The sequence below is a fragment of the Hipposideros armiger genome, unplaced genomic scaffold (assembly GCF_001890085.2).
Source record: "Hipposideros armiger isolate ML-2016 unplaced genomic scaffold, ASM189008v1 scaffold_426, whole genome shotgun sequence".
NCBI lineage: Eukaryota > Metazoa > Chordata > Mammalia > Chiroptera > Hipposideridae > Hipposideros > Hipposideros armiger.
In genome coordinates this window covers 452,999-480,282 of record NW_017731776.1, presented here as the reverse complement: position 1 = coordinate 480,282, position 27,284 = coordinate 452,999, and the positions used below count along the sequence as shown (strand labels likewise).

The following is a 27,284-nucleotide window of genomic DNA, read 5'->3' as shown; positions in this document are numbered from 1 at the left end:
GCGAGGGGGGGGGCGTGCCGTGGGCGTGGAGAGCCGGTGTGTGACCGGGAAGGTGTGTTTCAGCGTGCGGGAGTGTGAGCTTGCACGCCCCGCCCCGCCCCAAGGCCGGGCAGGTGTGGGCGGGCCGCGCGGACCCCGCCAAGCTCGGGCCTGGAGCGCCGGCGGGAAACAGGAAGCGGAGGGGAGGGAGGCGCAGCCGGACGGCGGGGAGGCAGGGCGTGCGGGCGGACGTGCGGGTGGCCGGCCAGCCGGACGCTCGGGCCGGGCCGGGGCGACGATGTGGGGAGGCCCGGGCAGCCCCCGCGGCCGCGGGGACGGGGGCGGAGCCGGGGGCGCCGCCCGGGGCACCGCGGACAACGCTCCCCTGCGCCGGCGGAGCCGCCGCCCGAGCGCAGAGCCTGGAGCCCGAGGCAGCGGCGGCGTGCGGGGTGAGTCGGGCGAGCGGTGGCCACGCACCGCGGGGCCCACAGGGCGCGAGGGAGGGACCCCAGGGACGCCCGGCGAGCGGCCGGGCGGGCGACGCCCGGAGGTGGGATCGGCCGGCGCCCCCAGCCCTGCGCGCCCCGCTGACTACCCGCGCCCCTGGCCCGCAGACCCCGAGGACGCAGCCATGCCAGGCGGGGTCGAGGCGGGGGAGGCGGAGGAGGAGGCGGGGGCCGGCTCCGGGTCCGAGGCAGAGGAGGACGCCCTGTGGGAGCGGATCGAGGGCGTCCGGCACCGGCTGACGCGCACCCTCAACCCGGCCAAGCTCACGCCGTATCTGCGCCAGTGCCGGGTCATCGACGAGCAGGACGAGGAGGAGGTGCTGAGCACTTACCGCTTCCCGTGCCGCGTCAACCGCACTGGTGAGCCCGGGGTCTCGGGGGTCGGGCCTGAGCGGGCGGTGCCCCGGATCGCCTCGCAGAGCGCTTCGGAGCGTGAGGCCTGGTGGTCTGGTCCCCTGGGCTTCGGTCCCCGCATCCGTAGAGTGGGATGGTTGGTATGCCCACCATCCTGCCTTCTCCCCCGCTACCACTATGACCCGGTGGGTCCGCGGCGCCCACATCGGCATCTGGGTTTTGTCCGTCTTGGGGTTTCCGCCCACTTCCTGGGCCCACATTAGAGCAGAGGTTGGATGTGGTCGCCAGGGCAGGCTAGGCCTGGGACCTCCGCGTCACAGCTGGTGGATTTGGCATCGCCTGTGCCCTTTGATCTCCTTGGTTCTCTTTGCACTGTCCCTCTGTGAGCCACTCACTCCTTGGAGAGTTATCTTCCCCCAAGTGCTCAGGACCCACCTCAGCTTAATGAGTGTGCCCTCTCCCTGTCCTCACAGGGTGTGCCTTTGGAACGGATGAGGGTCTAATGGACTTTTTAGGCTAATCCAATGGGAGAAATATTTTACTTTGCGTTTGGGGGTAGAGGGGGCTTCTCTGTGTCATTGAAAAGCCAGGCAGCACTTGATGACCTTGATCTCTGTGTGTGTAGGGGACTAGGCAGAGGGGGTTGGGGCGCTGTTGAAGCACAGGGGCATTGGTGGGGGTCCTGGCTGTCCTGGCTGTCCTGGCTGTCCTGGCTGTGGCAGACAGGATCTGCCCCTGATGTGTTGAGACAGGTCCCTGTGTGTATCTGTGGCTTAATTATCTGGGGAACGTGGGCCCTAGAACATTGTGGGGGAAGGAAGTGGCTAGGCACTGGGGAAATCTCTCACCTTGAACCCCGGGCACCCTTTCGCCGCCATTCCGCAGGGCGTCTGATGGACATCTTGCGCTGCCGTGGCAAGAGGGGCTATGAGGCCTTCCTGGAAGCCCTGGAGTTTTACTACCCCGAGCACTTCACGCTGCTCACCGGCCAAGAGCCCGCCCAGCGCTGTTCCATGATCCTTGGTGAGTAGGTCCACTGTGGGTGCCGCACCTCGGACACCAGTGCAGATGCTCCTTGCCCCATTCCTGTCAGGGAGGCACTCCCATTATCCCTGTTGACCAGATAGAGAGACTGAGGCACAGAGAGATCTGAAGCAGTTTGCCCAAGGTCCCACAGCAGACTTGAGTGTGGGGCTGGGGTCCTAATTCAATTAGCCTGAGTTCAGAGCCCACACACTCAACAAGGGGAAAGAGTTCTTTCCCCCTAAAGTTATTTTCAGACATGCATGTGTCAGGCATGCATGGGTGTACAGTTTCTTATGTAAAAAATTCAAACACTCCAGGTGATTTCAGAATAAAAAGAAAAGATTTTTACTTTTTCCTTCAGCTCTGCTCTGCTGGTAAGACTTTGGCGAGTCTCCCTTTTCTTGCATTTATACACACACACACACACACACACACACACACACACACACGCGCGCGTGCGCACGGGATCATCCTACATGTGTTGCTCTGTGTTTTGCTCTTTCTCAGAACTGATTTTTGTGATTTTCCCACATCTGTTATTTTAAATGACTGCATAGTGTTCATTAGTGATGTTGTGCCGTAAGGCATTTAACTGGCCCCCTGTTGATGGACATCTCGGTTGTTTCTAGTTTCGTAACCTTACAAATGATGTTGGGAACATACTTGTATGTGCATCTGTGTATGCTTAGGAGGAGAGGTTCTGAGAAGTAAAATTTGTCAACGAGTATGTGTATTTTACACGTTAAATCAACATACATCCCATCAGCAGTATATGAGTGTCCATTTCGCCATACCCTCATGCATCCTGGGGATCATTGAAAAACATTTTTGCCAGTTTGATATGTCAAAGGTAATGTTATTTTAAGTTTGTACTTCATTGAGAAGTACTTCACAGCTTACTAGTTAGTAAACCTTGGGCAAATGACTTGACCTTTCTGTGCCTCAGTTTTTCTGTCTTTAAGGTGGGTACAATAATAGTACCTATCTTAAGTGTTGTCATGAAGATTAAATAAGTGAATATATATATATATATATATATATCCCAAAGAATAAAGTAAAATGTTAGTGGCTATTATTGTTATTATTGCTGGTGAGTTTGAGCATATTTTCCTATGTTTGTTAGCCATTTTTATTTTGGGACTTATCTACTGATAGTTTTTACCCATATTTTTATTTCGTTGGTTTCCTTTTCTTGTTGATTTGTAAAAGCTCTTTATATATTGTGGCTCTGAATACTTTGTTACAGTTTTCTCCTGCTCAGTTGCTTGTCTTTTAATTTCGTTTGTTACATCTTTCATTATTCAGAAATTTAAACATTTTTTTATGTGGAGTTGTCCCATCTTTTATAGCTCTGGGATTTTGTGCCTTGTTGAGGAGGGCCTTCCTTACCCCCAAATTATAAAAATATACTCCAGAATTTCCTTCTAGTGTTTTTATGGTGTGGGTTTTTCTGTGCGGTTTGCTGGATTTTATTTGCCTGACTTGACTTTTCTGTCCCCTGTCCTCGGCAGATGAGGAGGGGCCTGAGGGCCTGACCCAGTTTCTGATGACGGAGGTGCGGCGGCTGCGGGAGGCCCGAAAGAGCCAGCTGCAGCGGGAGCAGCAGCTGCAGGCTCGGGTCCGGGTGCTCGAGGAGGAGCGGGCAGGGCTGGAGCAGCGGTTGCGGGAGCAGCAGCAGGCTCAGGAGCGCTGCCAACGGCTGCGGGAAGACTGGGAGGCAAGCAGCCTGGAGCTGCTTCGGCTCAAGGATGAGAACTACATGATTGCCATGCGTCTGGCCCAGCTCAGTGAGGAGAAGAACTCAGCCGTGCTGCGCAGCCGTGACTTACAGCTGGCGGTATGCCCTGGGAGATGGGCGGGGTTGAGTGGGGAAGAGACAATCTTTGAAAAAAAAAATCCCCCAAAACAGTGATATGGTAGCCAGCTCGTGTTCCAGAGCCACTGTCTGCCAACTGTTGGACCCTGAGCAAGTCCCTTCACAGCTCTGTGCCTCAGTTTTCTCATCTGCATTATGGAGGTGTTGATGGCACTTATTTCACTGAGTTATGACTGGGGTTCTCAGTTTTGCCCCTCAGAAACATTAGGCCGTGCCTGGAAACATTTTTGGTTGTTACAGCTAGGAGTGTGCTATTGGCATCCAGTGGGTAGGGGCCAGGGATGCTGCTAAACATTCTACAGTGCACAGGACAGCCCCCCCACAACCAAGAATTATCAGGCCCAAAATGTCAGTAAGTACTGAGGCGGAGAAACCTCGAGTTACGAGGATTCTGTGAACTTAAGACACCCGGTGCCTGGCACAGAGTTAATGCTCAAAGCTTGTATCACCATTAGGTTGTTGTTATTATTAAGTGCTGCTGTGTGCCATGCAGGTTACATGTGTCACGTCATACGATCCCAGGAAAGCACCATGGTCTAGTATCTCATTTTGAAACCCAGACCCTGAAGCTTAGGTTGTAAAGGGACTTCCTCATCACAAAGCCAGGAAATGGAACAGCCTGGATTTGAACCAGGTCTGCCTGGCACCAGTGCTGGTCTCCACCCCATGATGCTTTTCTGCCTGCTCGCATCCAGGTGAAACCTCACCCAGTCCTCTCCAGCAGTGAGTGAGGCCGCGCCTCTTACAGGTTGGGAAGCCGAGTCTCGCTTTCTTGGTGTTTTATTGGTAATTAGCATGGGGATAAAAGTGGTAATTTACTTCCCTAGGGAATTGTTTCAAGGATTTAACGAGCTAATGCTTGTCAAAGTTTTAACAGTGCCAGCCGCACACAGTAGGCTATCTCCAGCAACACTGTGCCAGGTTCCACGGGGTATTCCGACCATGGGATTTGAAACCTCCTGACCTCATGAGTCTCGGCTAAGGCTGTGGTGTTGCTGGCCGTGACAGGTGCCCGTAGGAGGTTGCTGGTGTGAGTGTATCTGTGTACGGGAGTCTGAGGCTGTGCATGCCGGCAGGTTGATGTTTGGGGAAGTGAGTCCTGATTGTGGGTGTTGAGACCACAGGTTGAAGGGCCCAGGCTGTAAGGCCCGCTGGAGGGTGTAGGAGGTTAATGTGTGGGTGGGAGGTGACCAGGAGACTGTCCTCTAACGGTCTGCTTGGTGTTTGGCATGAGAGGGGGCTGTCTGAGGCCCAAAGACTGGCTGCAGATTGAGTGAAGGGTGGCATGGGCAAGGATTCCCTCCCTGGGCCTCAGTTTCTTCATCATATGGGAGCAGGAGGTCATGGATCAGGATGATATAACAACGAAGCAGCACCTCCTATGAGCCAGGCAGGGTCCTCACTGCTTGCCATGCACCAACTCCTTGAATTTTCCAGCGACTCTATTGGGACAAGGTGGGGCCACTATTGTCCCCATTTGTGGATGAGGAAACTGAGGCACAGAGAGGTTGGTTATAGCACTTTGCCAGGGTCCCAAGATAGAGAATTTCTGACTTTGCTCTTGGCACTGTTGGCTGGGGTAGGGAGCTGGGGTCCCCGCTCTTTACCCATGTCCTCTTTTTCTGAAATGGACATGAGACTTGCTGTGAAATTTTGGAAGAAAGGGTTCTGCTGCTCAGAGATGACAGCATGATGGCCACTGGCCCAGGGGTGTTGGGAGAGGCTGCGGCTGGCCTGGCTTGTCTCACCTTTGGGTTGGGTGTGATTGTGAATTGGGTCCCCTGAAGTGGCAGATGTATGCATATGACTGCGGGAGGTGGGGGGGGGGTGTCCTATGTGTGTATGTACAGCTGTCTGGGGTCTCCTGGGGTGGGGTAGAGGGATGAAGAAGAGGCATTAGAAGTGCCTCTGTATCTCCAGATTAGATGCAGGCTGATCTGATGCAGATTAGGTGCATAGTATGACCACATGGGGATAATTACGGTAATCTGCCACTACGCAGAGAATGACTGCTTTTTCCTAGTCTAAGGGTAGAGAGTAAGGGGTGAAATTCAATTAATAGATAAGTTTTTCTTTAAACATAGCGCCTGCAAATTTGCCTAAATTTTGGGGGCTTTTTGCCACAAAATTAACAAAGGCATTGCAGGTGGAAATGAACAGAGCAGCTGATGGCGCCTGTCTTGGCAGCTTGGGTCTCCTTCCCCCAGGGACAGGTGTGTGTGGTGGCTGTGATTTAATACTGTGTTTTATAAGGTGCGAATTTAATGAGCTGTTATTTCTAACCAACATAAACTTAAGGAACCAACGCTGTAATTTTGTGCTAAGTGAGTTTGTCCACCAGGATTAAATGCATCCGCATTTCCTGGCATTCAGTGAAGACTCCCAGGTGCTCTGTGCCCTGAGCTCATCGGGGGAGCTTGCTGGCCAAGGGTCAGGCAGTGGTGTGTGGCTGCGGTTTGCTGGAGAGGGTGTGACCACGCTTGCCCTTGTAACTAGCTGTCTTTCTCTGGCAGTTCACAAAGCATGTTTTGTGAGGGGAAAGGAATGTGAGAGTCATGAATTTCTTTCTGAGTCCTTTGCGGAGGAGGAGCATCGTGGAATTGCCTGACCTAGCCTCCAGACCCTTGTGTGTGTGTGTGTGTNTGGGGGGTGAGGGGAGTGGGGTGGGTGTGGGTGGAGGGGAGTGGGTGTCCAATTCCCCAAAGCCCAGTAACAAATGAGGGATTTGATCCTGGTTTCCTGGTCTACAGAAAGACTACTTATTCTCTCAAGCGTAGTTGAAGTCACCAGGTTCCTGTCTGGGAGAGGGCAGCCCTGCCTATGATCGTGGCTTCCTCACTTGTACCTGCGATAGAAACAGGCCCGCCCCCTGGGCTTGCGTGAGATGGAATGAGTTCAGCGCCCAGCACAGAGGTGAAGTTCCCTCAGCGAAGCCAGTGGAACGATTATTCACCAGCCTGCGGCAGCGCCCGCCCACACCCCTCATCTCCTCCCCTGGTGGGGGTCTGAGTCATGGGGACAGTGGTGAGCAGGACGATGGCTGGGAATGGTGCAAGTTCCAGCAAGTGAGAGGAATGAAGGGCGCTTTGGGAAACTAAGATTTTCTACCCCTGGGCTTTTGCGCTGGCTGTTCCTGCTGCCTGGACTGCCCTTCCCTCTCTCGCCTCCCCTGCAGCTTCAGTTTTTGATGTCCGTGGGCAAAATGGAGATTTCCCTCTTCTGACCACTTTAAGCAACTTAATTTAAAGTGGTTGGTCCAGGGCAGGTGTGTGGGGGGCTGTTACACAGGTCTGGGTGGGGCCCCCTCCCCCATGCTTAGTATAGCACCAATGGTATCGGTCATAGGGCTGCACACGTTCCAGCTGCTTTCTCTTCTGAAAAATGGGGATTACAGGAGGATCTACCTTGGGGGTTTGTTAAGAAACTCTAAGGAGCTAATTCTGGAAAACACTGGTACTTAATATGTCCTGGATAGAATATGTGATGAGCTCTCAAAACTGTTAGCCATTGTCATTAAACGCCAATTTTGTGCCCAGCACTTTACATAAAGTNTGTGTGTGTGTGTGTGTGTATGTGTGTGTGTGTGTGTGTGTGTGTGTGTGTGTGTGTGTGTGTGTTGCCATCCTTGTCTCTGAGAGGTGGGAGGCTACAAGTCATTTTCCAAGAGAGGCCAGGGCACTCCTAGGACACCAGATGTTGGCACGCCTGAGTGTAGCACCAGAGGTCATGGTGCCCTTTTCCCAACAATGACTTCATTTTGTGGCTTGCCACTTACTGCTACTCTTGTCACTGTCTAGCCACCTCAGACCCCACCTGAATTTGGAAAGTAACTCTGGCTGAGTACACTCATAATCCAGTGAACTGGTCATGCGTATCTGCTCTCAGCCAGGTGGCCACCACAAAGCACCCATCCGCCACCCTGGCCAGCTTCTGGCTGCACACACCAAATGGGTAACAGGTTGGGATTCTGGGGTTTTTATTTAAAGCTGTAAAGACAGCCACTGTCACACCCCTGGCAGCTCTACATCCAGCCTCTGACAGTTTAAAGGTCTCTGTCCACGCTCTGTCTTATTTGATTCTTGCAATGGCTTTGGGAGGCAGGTGATGGAACAGGGGAATTGAATGGGCCCATTTTACCGATGAGGAAACTGAGGTCCAGAGGAGGTAAGCGACTTGCTCAGGATAACAGAGGGTAAAAGTGGTAATATTTGAAACCTGGACCCCTGGCTTGGAGTTCTTACTGGGGATGAACCAACAGCACCGTCCTCCTGAATGGGGGCCTAGGTAGGAATGTCTTAGAGAAAGGAGCAGACTCACATCTGTTTCATGAGTGTATATTGAGCTGGGTCACTGGTTGGGAAGGGAACCTCCTGGGTAAGACCCTCAAAACCATCCTCTTCTTCCTCTCCCCCTGGAGATGAGGAGACTGAGGTACAGAGAGGGGCCATGACTTGCCCAAGGCCACCCTGAGTTAGAGGTGGAGCTGGGCCCAGACCCTGGTTCTCCCGTATTCTTGGTGCAGCCCTCCATCTCCTCCACCGTGCTGGCACTGGGCTCCATTGCCTGTACTGCATGTCGAAACCGCGGGATGGACGGATGTGCTATAATGCAGCACCTCTGCCTACAGGTTCTTGAAACAGAGTTCCCTGGGGAAGTGGCTTGGCCTTGCTGTCGCCTTCCTTCCCCATTGTATTTGCCCAGCCTGTACTTTCTTCATAGACAAGTCCAGGAGGACTCCTGCTCAGATCTCTCTGGGGATCCAGGGGGCACTCAGGAGTGAGGAGCAGGACCTCTCCCTATTGGCTTTATTGGGGTCCCATTCCCCCCGCCCCCCGGGCTTACCCATGTCTCTCTCGGTGCCCAGGTGGATCAGCTTAAGCTCAAGGTGAGCCGGCTGGAGGAAGAGTGCACACTGCTGCGCGTGGCCAGGGGGCCACTCCCCGGGGCCGAGGAGAAGGAGAAAGAGCCAGACAGCACTGACCTGGTCTCTGAGTTGCGCGCTGAGAACCAGCGGCTGACGGCGTCCCTGCAGGAGCTGCAGGAAGGCCGGCAGCAGGTACATGGGGCAGGGCAGCGCTGGGGGGGTCAGACCCTCCTGCTGCTCACTCATCCTCCTGAGGCCAGAGAATGAGGAGTCTACACCCGGGACCTGAGATCTGGCTGGGACCCTGGCTGGCCTCTTGCCATAAGCCTTGATTGGAGGGCCCTTAGCGCTTGGCTCCCCTGGCATTTAGTCTGGAGTCTGTGGGTGGCGCCAGGAGGTCCTGAACTTCCTGAAGCTGTGCACCTGATTTTGTGTATGAGCATTTTCCTGGGGAGAGGGCCCCCAGCTTTCCTCGGATTTGTAGAGCAATCTGTGACCCTGGAAAGGTTGAGACCCCTAAGGTATGGGTGGGTGGCCCTGGGGCTTGCTGGGTATTCTGTGGCAGGTCAGTGGCAGTGTGGGCTGGCCACCTGGCCATTGCTCCACACAGGAAGTGGAGGATGGGGGCCAGGGCTCTGGTGTTTTATAGGGTTGAGGGTACCTGGCTGGGGTGTGGGTCTGGATTTTGGGCCTATAGTCTACCTGCCTGGGCCAGGCTCAGCGCCTATGAAGACCCCCTGGCAGAGAGGTGGGAATAGGACTTGGAAATAGTTATCCGTCTGCTGATCTGGGTGACGGGGTCAGGGCCAGAGCAAGAGAGAGGGCCTGGTTCTTGTTTAGGAGCAAGATTCTGGCTGAAGTTGTCTGAGCATGTCCTCATCCACTTACCTCATTTGCACCCCAGATGCTCCCTGGAGAGTGGGCAGGGCTGGTGGGGCTCTACCCTACATATCGGAAACCGTGGTTCAGAGAGGTCAAGGCCCTTGGCCGAGGTGGAAGAGCTAGTGGGGTGGGTCCGAGGGCTGAAGGCTGCGTATCCCCCTTCCCCCTGACACTCAAGGTGGGCTCTGGGCCAGAGGCTGAGGCAGCTTTGGATTCTGACTCCCAGGAGGCAAGCCGGCCCGGGGCCCCAGGCTCAGAGCGCATCCTCCTTGACATCCTGGAGCACGACTGGCGGGAGGCGCAGGACAGCAGGCAGGAGCTGTGCCAGAAGCTGCACGACGTGCAGGGGGAGCTGCAGTGGGCCGAGGAACTGCGGGACAAGGTGCCATCCACCGGGCACCACCCCCCACCCGGCCCCGCCCCTGCCTTCCTTCTTGCCAACAGCCTGGGGAGGCTCCTGGGAGGGGGACGGTGGTGGGCATCACCAGTTTACTTGAGCCAACCTTCCCTGCAGGTGTGCCAAGCACTGCACTAGGAATTGTGCATTCATTCATTCTCAAGTATTTATTGAGGTCCATCAGTGAACAAAACAAATGTCCGCTCCTGTGGAGAGTAAATTCTTGGAGGGGAGACAAACCGTATGCCCTACACCTAAGTCAACCACTTCATGTAGCGGAGCGTGACGAGGGCTGCGGGAGAAGCACAGCAGGGCAGGAGGGCCTATTGCAGCTAAAACGGGGAAGCCAAGGTTAGCCGGGAGGGTGTCATTGTTGTTAGTCCGATTTTACAGATTAGGCAGGTGAGGCCTAGTGAGGTGAAGTCAGGCCCAGCTGTGGGGGGGTGGGCACTTGTTATTGGGGCTCAGGGCTCGCTCCCTGGACCTGCTGGGCACCTGCTGGTTAGCTTCCCCTGGTCCCCAGCCCTGTGGTCTGACCTGGGCACGTTCTACCCTCTGCTGCTCTGCCCACCCACCCGTCCACCCACAGTACCTGCAGGAGATGGAGGACCTGCGGCTGAAGCACCGCACGCTGCAGAAGGACTGCGACCTGTACAAGCACCGCATGGCCACCGTCCTGGCCCAGCTGGAGGAGATAGAGAAGGAGAGGGACCAGGTGAGCCCGCCTGCTGCATTCAGGGCCCTGGCCCGGCCATTGGTTCTCATAAAGCAGCAGACCAAGAGAAGCAGACAGTACTAGAATTGTAGAAAAGAGACTTCAACAGTGCACTGATCCATTTGGGGGAGTGGGGGGCAAGTGGGCCGGGAGAAACACAGACACGGGGCCTTGAACGCTCGAGATACGCCAGCCTTGCCCTCTGAGCACACCTGCCTCATCTGAGCTCCTGTGACAGGAAAGTTGGTCCTGATGCTCATTTTTGAATCCCTGTTCTCACCACATCAAGGACAAGGCCTACACAGGGGAGGTGCTTGCAAATATTTGCTGATGAAGAAATTCTCAAAAGTTTTGGCTCCCAGGCCCTGAGCACCATGGCTCTTATCGCCTAAAGCCACAGGGTGGGCTGAGGACCCCGGGCCAGCTCCTCTGGGCCCCCAGTGTTTTTGCCTGCTGCTCCCACTCAGTGGGGAGGGCAGGGGTTTTTTGTCTTTGGACCAAGTTTGAATCCCAGTAGAGGAGTTAAAGCCTACACATCAGAATGGGCCTCAGGATCCCCCGATGGGCTTGGTGAAAAGGCAGATTTGCAGCTTTATCCCCAGACATTCTGACTTTGTGGCCTGTGTGGGTCCAGGGATCTGCACTTCGCCCGGTTGCTCCTGGCCCCTGGGCCTCTGGCTCCAGCCTCCCCTGAGGGAGTGGGTGGCAGGTCTGGGCCACAGGCCCAGCCCTCAGGGACCCTGACCTTCATTGTGGGGAAATGTGCTTTGGATGCAATGGGCTGGGTGTGAACCCAGGCACCTCCACTAGCCGGGATGTGGTGACTAAGGCTGGCTGCACACAGTAGGTCTCACAGAGCTTTAAGTTGTTCTAGGGAAATGGTAAGAGCCTGGACTCTGCAACCAGACTGCCTGGGCTTGACTCCCAGCCCTGCCCCTGATTGCCTTGGTTTCTTTATCTATAAGATGAGAAAAAATGAGAATCTCTAACTTGGAGAGTTAGTGTGCAGATTAAATTAGCTGATATTTAGCACAGGGCCCGGCATACAGGAAATGCTTTTCCTGCTGCCACCCCCATCGTGTGGTCAGAGGCCAGGACAGTTGAGTCAGTGTGGCGCCTTCACCCTGCTCGCCCTCTCTTCCCAGGCCATCCAGAGCCGCGACCGGATCCAGCTCCAGTACTCGCAGAGCCTCATCGAGAAGGACCAGTACCGCAAGCAGGTGCGGGGCCTGGAGGCCGAGCGGGACGAGCTGCTGACCACGCTGACCAGGCTGGAGGGCACCAAGGCCCTGTTGGAGGCACAGCTGCAGCGGGCCCAGGGAGGCCCCTGCCTCAAGGTGACAGGGGCAGGGTGCAGGGGTCCTGCTGGGCATGCTGGGGTCCTGGCAAGAGCTCTTGGTCAGGGCTGGGGACATGCTGGACCTGGTGGGGAAGCTCATCCAGGGGGAGGAACGTGGGGGAACTGGCAGGAGACCTCAGCTTGGAGTGGGACTTGAGGGACTGGGTGGGAAACTTCAGTGGGGGTGGGACCGCAGCGGACCCATTGGAAACCCTCAGCCGGGCTTGAGAAGATGCACATTCTGGGAAGGGGACATGGGTCCTGGCTGGAGCCCTCACCCTGGGCCCAAGAATATGCTGGTGTTGGAGGGAACTCTTGGCCAGGATGGAGACTATGCCAGTCCGGTGGGGAGCTCCGGCTTGGTTGGGTGTGAGCTGGTGCATTAGGGAGCAGGACAGAGGCATGTGGGTCTCTGAGTTTCTGGGGTTGCTTCTGGGGCTCTAAGACTAGTTTGAAGCCTGTCTTTTCGTACACTTGGAGAAGCCTGGCTGCCCGAGGGCCTGCGAGCATCTTGGAATGCAAAACATAAACCCTAAAAGTCCCTCAGAGGTCAGCTAGTCCATTTCCCTCATTGCGCAGGGCCCAGAGAGGGTCAGGGGCTTGCCCAAGGTCACACAGCCAGCCAATACTGGAGCTGGACCCCAAGACCCCTTGTAAACTAGATACTAGTTCTTGGACTCTGTCAGGAACTCTGCCTTTCCCCATCTTGGCTTTGCTTGGAGATAATCAGCTGGCCAGGTGTTTAATACCTGGAGGAATAGAACAAAGCAAGTGTGACTCTGTGACTTCTCACTTCTTAAAACCCTCAGTGGTTTTTTTGCTCTTACATAAAGACAAAGCCCCTTACTGTGCCCCAGAGGCCCTGCAGGTGAGTCCCTCCCCTCTCCAGCCTGGTTCTCTGGGTCTTAGCCTTTCCATCCCTGGAATGTGTCCTATTCCTGTCCCAGGGACTTCGCACATTCTGTTCTGCCTGCCTAGACCATCTGCCCCCAGCCCCGACTTGATCTACTTAGCACCTTCGTATCCTTCAGTTCTCAGTTCAAACCACCTTTCTCAGGAAAGCACTCTGATGCCACCAGCTTGGGTGGGCCTTTGCGTCCCTTCCCTGCTCTCGTGGAAGCATGGAGCCATTTCCTTCACCTGTCTGCATGTTTACAGTTGGTGTTCCTCCTCTAGGCTGAGAGCTCCGTGAGGGCAGGGACCCGGCTCCCTCAGTCCTGCTGTGTCCCCGTTCCTGACACGCAGCAGACATTCAGTCAGTGACCGAGGCTGGCCCTCGCCCAGCACTGCTGACTTCTCTGCTACCCCTTCCTCTCCCAGGCCTGTGCCTCCTCCCATTCCCTGTGCTCCAACCTCAGCAGCACCTGGAGCTTGAGCGAGTTCCCCTCCCCGCTGGGAGGCCCAGAAGCAGCAGGGGAGGCCGCTGTCATGGGGGTACCTGAGCCCCACACCTTGGTAAGACATCTGCCCCACCCTGAAGATGGGGGGATAGTAATAGCATTCACATAATTACTAACGTGTAGAGTGCTTTCCAGTTTACTGACTGTTCCATTTCACATATGAGGAAATTGAGGCCCACGAAGGCCAAGCGCCTTATTTAAGCTCACCCAGGGCCAGTTCCATGCTGGGCCTGGGCAATTTGGGGGACCACTCACACACGATAATCTTGCAGAGCCCACTCCTCCACTATTGGCCCCAGTTCTCATCTGTGGAATGGGGACAGACTTAGGTGTGTTGAGTTGTGGGAAGGTGCCGTGGGGGTGACCCAGGCCCTCTCGTGACATTGCAGGAGAAGGCCACAGACAGCGAGAAGGAGATCAACCGACTTTCCATCCTGCCGTTCCCGCCCAGTGCCGGCTCCATTCTCCGCCGACAGCGTGAGGAGGACCCTGCACCTGCTAAGAGGTTAACAGGCTGGGAAGAGAGCCATAGAGGCCCAGAGAGGTGGAGCTGCTATTTCCTGAAACAGCCACCTCCCAGAGTCCCTAATGCCAGAGTCAACTTTAGGCAGTCACCTCCCTTTGCCTTTAAATGGCTGGCACTCTGTATACCTAGGCCCTGAGACTAACAGTCGTGACTGAGGTCAGAGGTTAAGACAAGGCCAAAGGGCAGAGTAGGCTCAGCCCCAGCCAAGCATCCTGGTGGGAGAGTCACTGGAGGTTGAGCCTCAAAGTTCCAAAGTCCAGGGGGAAACCTGGGTGGTGTAGGACTAGGGCATGTGGAGAATGTTTCAAGGGGTCAGGGACCTCAGGCAAGGAAGCTGGCCCCAGGTTTGGGCATCAGCAGCCAACGGGAGCCAGAAATAAAAACAGCCATCTCCACTGGTGGCAGGACTGAGGACAGGGATGTGCGGACTCCTGGTGTATGTCTCAGTCACAGGCTTGATCGTATGAGTGAATCTGCCATGAAGGGGGTGTGCAGTGAAGGGGTTGTGGTCTAGCGTGGAAGACAGGCCCAGGAGCCACGGATGACAGTGTAGAAAGTGAGGGTGAATGAGGGGTGAGAAGTCAGGGGAGGCTTCCTGGAGGGGGTGGCATTAAAGGACAGGCCAGGGCATTCTAGGTGGAAGGCCACGGGGCTGAGGTCAGGATGTTAACTTCTTGCCCTGTGAGGTTAGGGGAGATGGTGGCATGAGTGCACTGTGCCTGGAACCCCTACCTTGGGTCTAGCCTGCATTTGCTTGGGGACTGCAGAACCTATTGGTGGCATGAGGGCAGGAGGAGGGAGTGGGGCAGATGCCCACTGAGTCTCAGCTCCGGCCCCTCCTCACCCTCTCTCTGCTCAGGTCCTTCAGCAGCATGTCGGACATCACAGGTAAGGGCCCTCGGGCACTCCGTGGGGAGGGCTCACCGGAGGGGTAGCTTTTTAGCTCACCTGAGCCCAGTGCTGCCTGCGCTGCCCTTGGCCTGTGTCTCCCTCCCTGAGGTCCCACTGTTTCCTGGCCAGGCAGGAAGGCTCTGCTCAGAGAGCCTCTGGGGGAGTTGGTTCACCCTGAGCCCAGGTCTGGTCCTGGCTGTGCTGTGCTGGGCTCCTCCTCAGTTCTGGCCCACTCTTCACCCTCTCCAGAAAACTGAGGGGTCATCCTGGCGGGCACCGGCCCAGCTCTGAAGCCAGTGGGTCCAGTGTGTTCCTGGGTCCTCAAACCTGCCAAGGCCCCAGGCCTCTGGGCCCTGGGCCATCCCTGAGCCCTTCGCCCATTTCTCAGTCCCTCAGTCCAGCACCTCTGAACCTCACTGTTCCTCCCCAGGGAGTGTGACGCTTAAGCCCTGGTCCCCCGGCCTCTCGTCGTCCTCGTCTTCCGACAGTGTGTGGCCTTTGGGAAAGCCGGACAGCCTCCTGGCCAGAGGCTGCGGCCTGGATCTCAACAGGTACGGAAGCTGCCTGGGGTAGGTGGAGGTAGGGGCTCTGGGTCTCAGGTTCCTGGAGTAGGGTGAGCAGGGGCGAGGTGCGAGGGAGCAGCAGCTAAGCCTTTGCTTTAGACAACTATCAGAATAGTAAGGTTTCAGACACAGGCTGACCGTGCGTTCAAGCCCTGTCACCGCCGCTATCGTCTGGGACTGGTTGCTTCGCCTCTCTGGGCCTCAGTTTCTTCATCGGCTCAAGGTGGTAGTGATCTCTTCTGTGTGTTGGTGTTTTGAGGTCTAGGACTCATGTCAGTTGAGCACCCTGCAAAGACACCGACACTCCGTTTGCCCATCCTCCCCAGCTCTGAGCTCCTGTAGGACCGCGCCACCCAGGAAGGCTTCATGCTGTGGGTGGGGTGGGGCCACCAAGGGAGCGCCAGCCGCTGAGCTGGCCACAAACCTAGGACAGGAATCATGAAACACATTGGCTTAGAGTGGGCTGCAGGCAATGAACTCTGTTGGTCGATGAGTGGCCTCCCTGGTCAAGTTTGCAGGTGGACCTTGGGAGGGGTGATAGAGAAGGCCGGGCTGAGGATGTGGGTTTTGAACTCAACCATGGAGAGAGAGCAGGTAGGGAGGGCAGCTGGGTGACTGGAAGAGGGAGAGAACAGAGGATGTCTAGGGATGGATTTGGAGTTTGGCATTGACTGGAGCAAGGTCCGGGGTGGATGGAGGCCCAGCCACAGCAGGCTTTGTGAGTCAGGCTCGAAAAGCGTGGACTTTGGCTGGTGCACCCTGGGAAGCGTGTGAGGGTGTAGCTATTACTAAATGCAGGATAGTTGCTGGCTGCCTCACAGCATTCTTTGTCCCTGGAGGTAGGCATTATGTCCCTGTTTTACAGAGCTCTGTTTTACTGAGGCTTAGAGAGTTGAAGCGACTTGCTGGAGGTCACACAACTGGGAAGTACCCTGGCCAAGGTCTACAATGACCTGATCAGACTTGGGTTTTGGAAAGTGTGTAGGAAGCACTGATGTCAGAGCTGGAATGTGGGGATGCTGGATACAGAGGACAGGTCGCACAAGAAATCAGTGCAGAGCAGGACCAGGGGCCTCCCGCCTTCTGGAAGCCGCTTGGCCAGGCTTGTGTGCAGGGCCCTGCCCCCACCCTCACCCCCGGCAGCCGGCCCAGTGTGACATTGTTTCTCCCTGTGCAGGACGTGCTTCTGGGGGAAGGGGTGGAGGTGCCTCCCTTCCTGCCTGCCTCGGCCCTTCCTCCCTCCAGCTCAGACCTGCAGCGAGGGTCTTGGCTGCTGTCCAGGGGGCGCCGGGAGCAGGAGCCATGTGATCATCGGGCCACCTCTGCTGCCCACGCTGTTCCTGGGGAGGAGTGAGATGGGGGAAGAACACACATTGGGGTGGAGGGAGGGGTGGTGGGCAGAGAGAGAAAGAGGTGGATGGACAGCAGAGAGGGAGATGAGGTGCCAGTGCGTGTGTCCTGGGGCAATGTGACAGCCCAGTGGGGGAAAACAGACTTTGTTAGCCAGCTGAAATCCCAGATCTGCCGCCTGCTACTGTGGGATCTTGAGCACGTCACTTAATTTCCCTGTGCCTCTGTTTCCTGCTCTGTAGAATGGGGTCACAATAGTGCCTGTCCTCTCGGATCACGGGTGGACTGGGGGGCGCATTTCCAGGGTTCCTACCGTGGGGCTTGGAACTGTGCCTGGCTCCTAGTGCGTGGTAATGTTAGCTGTTAGCTCACACTATTGTTGACCTTGTTGCTTAATTCTCAGAGTAGCCTGCAAGGCTGACATTTTTAGCCCCGTTATACAGATAAGGAAAATGAGGCTCAGTGTCAGGAATTTGTCCCAAGGCCATTTGGTGGTGGAATTGGATACTCCACAGGACCTTCCTTCCATCTATACTTTTAATCTTAGGACATGCTGGATATTTTTAGCCCATCTCCCCTGTCCCTCCGGGCGCCTTGTGCCTCAGGGCAGGGCGGAGGAGATGTGCAGTGGGTGTGCTGGGGCAGGCCGAAGGATGGATGGACAGATAGACAAGCTGGGAGACAGTGAGGAAGAACTGAGAGTGCAAGTGAGGCGCCGAGCCAGGCGGGGCGGGTGGGGAGAGCACCAGGTGCTGTGGCCCCTGCCAGGGACCGCCCCTGCCTGCGTTTGCTCACAGACTCAGGAACTTGGGCACCTTCCGTCCTTGCACAGGGGTGTGAACAGGTCATGGCCTGACTCCACCAGCTGTGCAACGCTTGTCCAGTTATAACTTCCCCGTGCCTCAGTTTCACTCTTGTCTAACATGAGGGGAATAATAGATGTCTCCCGTAGGGTTGTTGGGAGGATTAAATGAGGTAATCTGTGTGGCTTGCTCACATCTTGGATTTTCAGGTCCCTGATTTAGAACAAAGCAGTTATGTACACTGCTTGGAGATCTTCCCACAGTGTCCTGGAGCGGGGGTGGTGGGGACACTCACTGAGACCACTTGGGTCATCAGTGCTTAGAGTTGACAGAGTGAAGGACTGGTCCCGTTCCCCCCTGTTTTCCTGTGACCCGACACTGGGGGAAGGGGGCTAGGAGCCCTCACCTGGGGGACAGGGAATCCCATCCTTTGCATTGCCCGCAGGCAGGGTTGGGGGGTCAGTCAGACTGTGTTGCTGGAGACCCAGGAGTCCCAGGAGGTTGGAGCAGGCAGCCCTGTCCCCACCATGTTTCTCTCTCTGCCCACATCTTCCTGCTTGTCTGCCGAGAGGGACTTGAACGGAACCCTGCCCCCAGTAAGCCCCCAGGTGGACTCTGAAAAGTGCTGAGAGTTGGTAGCCCCAGGCTGTGGGGGCTCAGGGAAGTCACTTGGGGGATGTGGGCAAGTGCTCCTGAAGGAGGGGACGCTTTAGCTGGGTCTTCAGGAAGCAGCAGGAGTTGGCAAGAGGAGCCCGAAAGCCTGGGGTGGAGAGCCAAGTGCTGGAATTGCAGGGGGTGGGGGAGGGGCGTGCCCAGGCAGAGGGCGGCGGGCACGGGCGCTGGCTGCTGGCTGCTGGCTGGGTCTTGCTCTAGGGCAGCGGTTCTCAACCTTTCATAGGGGTCGCCTAAGACCATCGGAAAACACATATTTTCCGATGGTCTTAGGAACCGAGACACCGCTCCTCTATCCGTCTCCAGGCCCACAAATGAGTACCCGGCGACCCCTGTGAAAGGGTCGGTCAACCCCCAAAGGGGTCGCGACCCCCAGGTTGAGAACCGCTGCTCTAGGGAATCTGTGATGGGGTGTCAACTATGGATTTGAAACAGGTGGGGAAGCTGCGGGCCACACGGGGGTGACTTGTCCTGAATCACACCTGATAACAGTGAATATCTGATTTTCACTGAGCACTTAATTCTTGCCGGGTGCTGTTCTAAGAGCATCCCCTGTTTAACTCACTGAATTAAACAAGAAATAGGTAGACGCAGATGGGGCTGCTGAGGACTGGAGGTCAAACAGCCAGGCCGTCTGGCCCCAGAGCTCCTGCTGGCACCCTCCACGCCACATTTCTCAAACTCTTCTGTCTGCAGCCCACAGTGAGAAAAACCCTGCACACATACCTGAAATAAAAGGGTCATGAGGCAGGAGTTGGATTTACTTGAAGGGAGACAGCTTGCATTTTCTATTCCATTCTATTAAACAACAGAATTTCACTTCCCACTTAGGAACAGGCCTGCAGTGGGAAGGCCCCCGGAGTCCTCGGGGTTCCCCCTCTACCTGTATTATCTGTATGTTTGTCTGACCTTCACACCCACCGTGGGAGATGGGGCCACTACTGTCCTTGCTTTATAGATGTGGTGACTGGGAATCAAGCAGCCAGCTCACGCACTCGCATCTAGGGCACAGTGAACGCTGGGGTTTGACGTTGGACTGTGTGGCTCCAGCCAGAAGGCCATTGGGCAGCGTAGCCTGGCCTCAGGCCTCCCAGCTCTGTCCAGGCCTTTTCATGCCACCTCGATAACACCCAGGAGAGTCCCAGGGCGGAAGGAGCCTGTGAAGGCAGCGCCCATGTCCATCCCCTGCCCCTTGGGCCTGGCTGAGGGTGTGGAAGCCAAGACAGGCTCTCTGGGGCCAAAGTGACCCCCTCTGCCTGGGTGCTGATTGGGTTAAGGTCCTTGCAGCCTTGCCCACCCCAGGCTGGCAGCAGGGCAGTGTGGCTGGCTGTGAGTACTGCAGCTGTCAGGGTGGGTGGGGAGGTGGGTGGGTACCTGGACTCTGCCTGGGCCACCTCTTCATCTGGGGCATACCTGCTGACCATGGCTTCTCCCCTTCCCAGTACCAGGGCCAGGAGGCCATGGAGGAGACTTCCGGTTGGTTGTCTCTGAGCCTGGCCATAGGGCCTCACCAGTTCTCATCCAGGGACAGGCAGAGCCCTGCCATGATGAGGATCTTGGTGACTCTTGGTCTTAACCATCAGTGGCTCCCACTGACCATGAGAGGTAGGCCAGATGCTGTGCCCCCCCCCCCCCCCCCCGCCCGCAGGCTGGCTACAGCTTGCTTTTTCTGGGAGCTGTTTCTCATGATGTTAAATTAGTTTAAATTAGAGCCCAGAGCTTAGCATGGTGTCTGGCACATGGGAAGCACGCAGTAAGTGTTGGCTGTTATTATTGTCAGTAAATTCTTCCACACGTTCTGTCTTCTGTCCTCTCCTCCTCCAGCTCCTGCCCGCCCTGCAGCCTGGAACATCCTCTCCTCTCTGTCTATCACTGAAGGGCTTCTGTCTTCACTGTGGTGTAGCCCCGCTGCTCCTTCCTCTGGGAAGCCACTCCCCCTTGCGCGCCCGCTGCCGGCTGTGACCATCTCTGATCTGTGTTGTGTTCTAGACTGTGAGCGTAACGAGCTTTTATTAGTCATCTACTATGTGCCGGATACTGTGTTTGGTGCTAGGGACCCAGAGCTGCACACGACAGCAGGCTGGCTCTGAGGGTGTTCTTTCTGATGGAGGAAACAAAAGGCAACATGCAAGGTGCAGATGGTGTGCTTCTGCAGGCAGGACCCTCTGTGCTGGGGTCTGGGAGAGAGAGGTCGCTTTTGACCTGAGCCCTGTAGGATGAGCAGAATTTGCCAGGAAGAGAAGAGGGGGAAGGCAATGGTGCAATGGGCTGGGGGTGGGAGCGTCATGGCATACTTGCGGAATCGCTGTGGTTTTCCAAGAATGTTGATCTGAATCAAAATACTGACTGAACTCTAACTCACATCCCCTTCTGTCTTCTCAGGTCTCTGGCCATCCAGGTGTCTGGCCGGAGTCCCCCTGGAGGACCTGAGCCCCAGGACAGAGGCCTTGATGGCCTGCCATTCCTTGGGGACAGCTGGTCTGGGGCTGCGATTCGGGGAGTGTTCTCTGGGCCGGGGTCTGCCAGGGTGGAACCAAGAGAGGTGAGGCCCCCCCTACCCCAGCTCTGGACTGGGGGTGGAGTTAGTGGCTTAGCCCGGGCTGAATGCCTTCTGATTGGTGGATATAGGTCACTGGGTGGAGTTTCTGGGGAATGGCCAGAAGGGGGCTCAGGGATTAGCTGCTGGTTGCACTGCCTATGCCAGCATGAAATGAAATCTGATAGGGCAGGGAATGGGAGGTGGGCAGACAGACTACCTTGACAGGTCTTGGCTTTTTTTTTTTTAATTCGGGAATTGGGGGATGGGAACAGACAAGTTGCTGTCGTTTTGTTCTTCAGTCTAGTTGTGGAGGATGTTGTTTCACTGGCCCAAGTTGACACCATCCTTGCGCTCTTCCCAGGCGAGGCAGATCAGTTGCTGGCTTTTGGACGGCCGCTCACTGCGGCTGCTGGCCGCTCACGCTGGCTGCTGGCTACACACAGTAGCCCATGGCAACCCACTGACACAGGGGCTGCAGCCTGTGCCATCGCTGGCGACCCACCGCAGCCCAGCTCCAGGTCGAGCTGTTGTTCAGCATCTTAGCTGTGGAGGGCAGTGTCACTGACCCTCATATGTGGGATCCGAACCGGGGCCCTCTGGCGTCCCAAGCCAGTTCTTAACCATCGCGCCACTCGGCCGGCCCAGGTCTTGGCTTTTAAATATGGGAAGCATCTGGACGAACCTGCTGGGTGGGGAGTCCTGTTGATGGGAGCAGGGTCTGACTGCCCACTGAGTTGGAGCCATCTGAATTATGAGACATGGCCAGGCCCACACTCCGTCTTCCTCCAGGGCCAGGGCGGTCCAGCCCGTGGAAGCTCACTTCTTTCCCTCCATGCTTTGGTTTTCTCCCAGCCAAGGACAGAGGCTGCTGGGCTGGAGGGGGCAGGCCTGGGAAGTGAGGCCCAGCAGAGAACCTTGCCCTGGAGCCAGGCGTCCACACTCCCCTTCCTGATGGACTCCAAGGGTAAGTCTGGCCTGGGGGACTCACCAGTTCTAGAAGGTCAGAGCTGAGGGCCCAAGAGAGGGCTGATTTAGCCCAGGGTGGAGGTGGGCCAACAGGCCTGAGAGGGAGATGCTGTTCCGCCTCTTACCTCTTGGCAGTGCCCCTCCCTCCCATGTCACTGCCTCATGGTGGTTGTGTTTTGTGCCCTCCCTCTGTCCTCAGTAAGCAGCTGATAGTGAGAGGAGCACTGGACAGGAGTCCAGACATCTGGGTTCAAGTCCTGGTTCTGTCCCCAGTGGGCTTGGTGGCCTTGGGCAAGACCCGTTGTCTCTGGGCCTTGGACTCCCTTCTTTTTGTTTTTTTATTAAAAAAAAATTTTATTTTTTAAAGATTTTTATTAAAATATAGCTAACACAATATTATATTAGTTTCAGGTATATCGGACTGCCACTTTAAGAAGGGGAAGGCGGGGTCCTGGTGGCTCAGGCTTTGAGAGGCTGATTCCTGACTTCATCCTTCTCTTGTCCTCCCTGTTGCCCCATGCCCTGTCCGTGCCCAGCTTGCCAGTCCTTCCATGAGGCCCTGGATGCCTGGGGGAAGGGGCTCGGCCCCGAGCCCTTCTACATTCGAGCCAACCTCACTTTGCCTGAACGGGCAGACCCCCATGCCCTGTGTGTGAAGGCCCAAGAGATCCTGCGGCTGGTGGACCCGATGTACAAGCGGCGGCAGGAATGGTTCTGCACACGGGTTGACCCCCTCACGCTGCGGGACCTGGACCGTGGCACAGTGCCCAATTATAAGAAGTGAGGCAGAGCCAGGAACTTGGGGAGAGGGTCGCACTGGGAGCTGGGACCAGGATGGGGGCCTCTTCATCCCTCTGCAATCCGTCACCATCCTGTGGGGCAGGATGGGGGGCTAGATGGGAGGAGGTGTTTCCCTACAAACCGATGACACATCCCCTTCTCCTCAGTGCTCAGCAGCTCCTGGAAGTTCAGGAGAAATGTCTGCCTTCCAGCCGGCATCGAGGACCCCGCAGTAATGTAAGTAGGGCTGGGTCAGCTGGGAGGGCTGCTAAGATTGGGGTCCAAAAGAGAGAGGCCAGGCTTCAGTCTCTGGCAGCCTGGGGGAGGAAGAGGAGGGAGGCCCCCCACCTTGCTCCTTCACTTGGGCTTGGTTGATCATCTATTATGTGCCAGCAAATAGAAGAACAACAGGGCTCACGTCCGGGGTAGTCGTGAAAGTAAATGAGATAGAGTGTGCCTGGTGTTCAGGAGCCTACCTGGCACATGGTGAGCACTTGTCAAAATAACGGTCACATCCCTTTTCCAGTCCCTGGATAAGGGCTGGGCTGGGTGAGCCTCCCCCTGTACGCTGGGCAGCATGAGGCTCAGAGGCACTAGACAGGGGGTTGAGAGCGTGGGCTCTGGAGCCAGACTGCCTGGGTTTGAATGCCAGCTCTGCCACTTATCAGCTGTGCGACCTTGGACAACGACCTGACGTCCCCTGGAGGCTCTGTGTTCTCATCTGTAAAATGGGGACTGACCCTGCCTGCTTGGTGTGCCGCCCCCGCATGGAAGGCTGCGATGGTCCGTGCACACCTGGGACCTAGTTAGTTTGTTTCTCACATTGGAGGCATTTGATACATGTCAGCTATTGGCCTAATTAATGCTGTCGTTATTGGTTTCATTAATCTCCCTCCCCAAGGCCACATTGCTAATTCACTGGAAGAGATCCCAAAGTTTGTCTTTTCTGTGACATTAGGTTCCTCTGGTCTCTGGGCCTCGGTTTGCCCATCTAGAAAGTGGGGGTGGGGGTGGGTAGACCTAGGGCTCCTCCAGTTCTCACTGGCTCGACAGGCTTGCTTCCCTGAGCCCATAGTGATGGTCGTCCTGTCCTGCCTGGGGGACTGTGCTGGGCCAGGTGGGGGCAGGAGAAGTCCTGGTGGGGAGGCGCTGTTCCGTGGGGTCTGGACAGGAGTGGCACAGGGTCCCCTCTGCCGGGCGTCACATTTATTCTCCTCCCTCCCTGAGGTTGGACTGCAGCTGAGCTCACAGGTGCACCTCTTTCCCTCTGCCCCCTCCAGCTGAAGAAGCGAGCGCTGGACCAGCTGCGGCTGGTGAAGCCCAAGAATGTGGGGAGCCCTGCAGGGGACCCCCAGGAGCAGCTGCTGTTGGAGCCTTGCACAGGTGAGTGCACAGGTGTGAAGGTGCAGCCTGGGCTGCCCATGGAGTCCAGGAGTGTGCACCTCTGGGTGTCTCTGGGTGTCTGAGAGACAATACTCCCCCTGGTGGGAGATGGGCCGACAAGGTTGAGGGAGCCGGTCGGTGGGGGTAGGTGCATGTTTCTGAGTGTGTCTGTGAGTCTGTATGAGTGTGGGACATGCATGAGCAAGGGCTTGTTCTTGCCTGGCAGAGCATGTGTAGCTGTGCTTCTCACATGTGTGTGGTGGCAGGTGCCATGAGGACCCCAGAGTGGGTTCCTGGAGGCAGTGAGGTGAGACTTTGGGCCAGAGGAGGGATGGAGAAGGGGCTGGGGGAGCTTAGATGAGGGAGTAGCAATTCTGAGAGGCAAGGAGGAGAGGGTGGTGAGGGAAGACTTCCTGGAAGGGAGCTTTCAAGGACGAAGTTTGTTCCAGGCAGAAAGCACAGCTTGTGAAAATGCACAGAGGCGTAGCTGTGCCTGGTGTGTTTGGAGGACGCTGAGTATAGCAAGTGGGTATCAAGCACCAGCTCTGTCATGCTTTGTGCTTGGTCCAGAGGACACAGTGGTCCCCCAACTCCTTTGGAGCTTACCGCCTATTGAGGATGAGGGAAGGCAGATGCCTGTCACCCATGGACATAGTAATTGCAAAGTGTGACACTTGGGCTGGAGGCGAACTGGGTGCTCTGCACGTGTGGGAACTGGGGAAGGTGTGACCTGGGCTCTGAGGGGAGACTGAGGGTTAACTGGGCCAAGAGGTGCCAGGGTGGGGCTGCAGCCTCCCCAGGTCAGGAGAAGGCCCGGTGATCAGAGGCAGCTGAAGGGAGGTTTGTGTGGCAGGAGTAGAGTCTGTGATGCGGCATGTGACTTGCTGCCTCCCCAGGCCCTGGCAGGGCTGGGTCACCCGCCTGGAGGATGTGGTCTTTCTCCTGAGACTCGTGGGAAGTTACTGGCTCATTGAAAGCAGGGGCGTTACAGGATCTCACTTTAGTTTTAAAACTTCCCTCTGGCTGCTAAGTGGAGAATGGCCTGTAGGGGGCGAGAGTGAGGTAGAGGATCAAGGGAGGAGCCTATTGCAATAGTCCCAGCGAGGAAGGGGGCAGGGCAGCGTGTGTGTGTGTGTGTGTGTGTGTGTGTGTGTGTGTGCGCGCGCGCGCGCACAGCAGAACTTAGGAAGGGAAAAAAGATGGGGGGCTTGAGAGGAGGTGATGGGGTTTTGAGAATGGAGGGGGTGGCCACACCTAGGAAGGAGGAGCTGGGGCCCTGCCTGTACCCTCATCTCTTCTGCACCTCCCTCCGCCCCCTCCCCGCCCACCCCAGAGCCAGAGCGGAGCCTCAAACCCTACAGTCTGGTGCAGCCTCTGCTGGTGCCCTCCCTGCGGCCTGTGGTGCTCTTGCCCGAGTGCCTGGCATCCCGGCTTATCCGCAACCTGCTGGACCTGCCCAACTCCCGGCTGGACTTCCAAGTGTGCCCAGCGGGTGAGCCTTTATGTGGAGAGAGGGGAGGACAGAGTGGCACTCTGGGGCAGCCCTTCATTTCCGCCTCTCCTCGCTCTGCAGAAAGCCTGTCTGGGGAGGAACAGTGCACACCCTCAGCGCCTGGAGCCCCCAAGGCCCGGCCCGCCACCCCTGGGCTGGGCAGCAGGATCCGAGCCATCCAGGAGTCTGTTGGGAAGGTAGGTGCTGGGGTGCGGGCTGCCTTCTGGGCCCAAGAGCCAGAGTGCGAGTGGAGGCGTGTGCTGCTCCCTTGCAGAGTGACTCTGCGCAAGTCCCTCCCCTTCTGTGGGCCTGTTTGCTCACCTGTGAGTGAACGGGCTAGGGCAGTCGACCTTATGTGGGTCACCCTTGAGGTGTTGGGCTGATACATCTCACCTATTGGCCCTATTTGCCTCCAACTCGCCCCTACCCTGGGAGCTGGCTTGGGTGGGGGGTGGGTTAGCTCCATCCTACAGATGGGGAGGCTGAGGTCCAGAGGCGCGAAGTGACTTATTTCCCCAGGTCTCCTGCCTTCCCTCCCCGTTCTTCCCTCATTGCCAAGGTCCCTTTGGGTGGGGACTGTGCTATGGGGCCCGGGGTGGGAGGCAGGGAGATTAGTGTCTCTGGGCCAGGAGTAAAATGTAGCTTGACTCCCCCGAGAAGAAGCACTGCCTGTTGGAGCTGGGTGCGAGGGGCGTGCGGGAACTGGTCCAGAATGAGATCTACCCCATTGTCATCCACGTGGAGGTGACCGAGAAGAATGTCCGGGAAGTCAGGTGAGGCGGGTGGGGGGATAGGCCGGACCTCAGAGCCACCTCCTCTCTGTGAATGTCACTCTCTCTTTGTCTCTGTCTCCTCCATCTTTCTTTGCCATGCCTCTTTTTGTTTTCCTCCATCTGTTCGTCCTCTCTGATTCTCCATATCTTTGTCTTTCTCTCCATCTTTTGTCTGTCTCTGTCCGGCACGCTGCCCACTGCCCACTGCCCACTCTCCACTCCTCTCTCGGCAGGTGTCTGCTGGGCCGGCCGGGCTGGCGGGACTCGGAGCTGCTGCGCCAGTGCCGCGGCTCGGAGCAGGTGCTCTGGGGGCTGCCCTGCTCCTGGGTGCAGGTGCCCGCTCACACGTGGGGCCACTCGGAGGAGCTGGCTAAGATGGTGCGTGGCCGCATCCTGCAGGAGCAGGCCCGTCTCGTGTGGGTGGAGCGTGGCAGTGGCCGAGGCAGCAGCAGCAGCAGCAGCGAGGCCTGAGGGGCCTGTTCTGATGCCTGCGGCTTCCTCACACACTTCAGAAGCCACCAGTGGGGACCCTGGTGTCTGCAGTGGAGAGGGGTCGTCCCTGTGCAGAGCCTTCCCAGACCCTCAGGCAGATCTTCCACCCGCCCCGTACATGGCTGCTGTTCTAGGCCTTCCCGTGTGCCCCCCATGTCTCCATGTCCCCACTCGTGGGTCTGTGTACCTCCGTCATTGCTCGCCCCAGAGCATCTGAGTTCTCACTCGTGTGTATAGATTTGCACCCAAGTTCTCACGGGGCAGGCTCCTGTCTGTCCCTACACCCTGGGCACACGAGGTCTCCTAGACTCTCAGCCTGTTCTACTCACAGGAGCCTCGAGCCAGCCCCTCGTGAGTCCCATCCGTCCGACTCACATTTCCTGTGTATACCTCCTCCCCTCGTGGGCATCGCGGCCGCCCTGGCCCACTGTCACCTGTGCCCCTGTGTCTTCTAGTCATACACGTGTTTGTGGTTCTCTCCTGTGTAAATGTCATGCCCCCCACCCTCGTGACACCTGGGCACTAGCACGCGTGTGCCCGGTGAGCACACCTCGGACCATGTTCTCACAGCACCCGTTCCCTGCCCCCTCCCGGAGGGCCAGGTGGGGAGGGGGCAGGCTGCTCCACCAACCGGAATGTACCGCCCGTGCATTTTTAATGGGCCTTTTTTCACTCAGAAGCTGCACATATGGAACATTAAACAGTTTGTCATAGAA

At 56.8% G+C, this 27,284-nt stretch overlaps 1 protein-coding gene across 5 annotated transcripts; it reads left to right on the top strand.

Annotated features, from left to right (window-relative positions):
- The first annotated feature begins 184 nt into the window (after nucleotides 1-184).
- On the top strand, nucleotides 185-27,284 carry CARD10 (caspase recruitment domain family member 10). 5 transcript variants are annotated; one of them, XR_002126462.1, is made up of 23 exons: nucleotides 185-428; nucleotides 594-845; nucleotides 1,725-1,862; nucleotides 3,377-3,702; nucleotides 8,606-8,797; nucleotides 9,666-9,869; nucleotides 10,474-10,599; nucleotides 11,745-11,936; nucleotides 13,259-13,393; nucleotides 13,728-13,843; nucleotides 14,724-14,752; nucleotides 15,186-15,306; nucleotides 20,526-20,685; nucleotides 21,535-21,646; nucleotides 22,054-22,059; nucleotides 22,185-22,428; nucleotides 22,596-22,665; nucleotides 23,097-23,211; nucleotides 23,709-23,811; nucleotides 25,145-25,303; nucleotides 25,385-25,500; nucleotides 25,964-26,076; nucleotides 26,310-26,458. XR_002126462.1 is itself a non-coding variant. In XM_019664638.1 (22 exons), exons 1-22 carry the CDS (start codon nucleotides 278-280, stop codon nucleotides 26,545-26,547), a joined length of 3,303 nt encoding a protein of 1,100 aa, XP_019520183.1. In that variant the 5' UTR covers nucleotides 187-277; the 3' UTR covers nucleotides 26,548-27,284. The 5 variants fall into 5 exon arrangements, 4 of the variants coding, with proteins under 4 accessions (XP_019520183.1, XP_019520185.1, XP_019520184.1 ...); XM_019664638.1 differs by lacking the exon at nucleotides 23,097-23,211 and having other exon boundaries at nucleotides 187-428; nucleotides 26,310-27,284; XM_019664640.1 differs by lacking the exon at nucleotides 23,097-23,211 and having other exon boundaries at nucleotides 188-428; nucleotides 9,714-9,869; nucleotides 26,310-27,284.

What these genes read in the sequence shown, in the direction of transcription:
- CARD10 (XM_019664638.1), top strand. Translation starts at nt 278, where the DNA reads ATGTGGGGAGGCCCGGGCAGCCCCCGCGGCCGCGGGGACGGGGGCGGA. An exon ending in ACAGTGCCCAATTATAAGAA is followed by an intron (nt 22,429 to 22,595) that starts GTGAGGCAGAGC and finishes CCTTCTCCTCAG; the next exon opens with TGCTCAGCAGCTCCTGGAAG. An exon ending in GCTGTTGGAGCCTTGCACAG is followed by an intron (nt 23,812 to 25,144) that starts GTGAGTGCACAG and finishes CGCCCACCCCAG; the next exon opens with AGCCAGAGCGGAGCCTCAAA.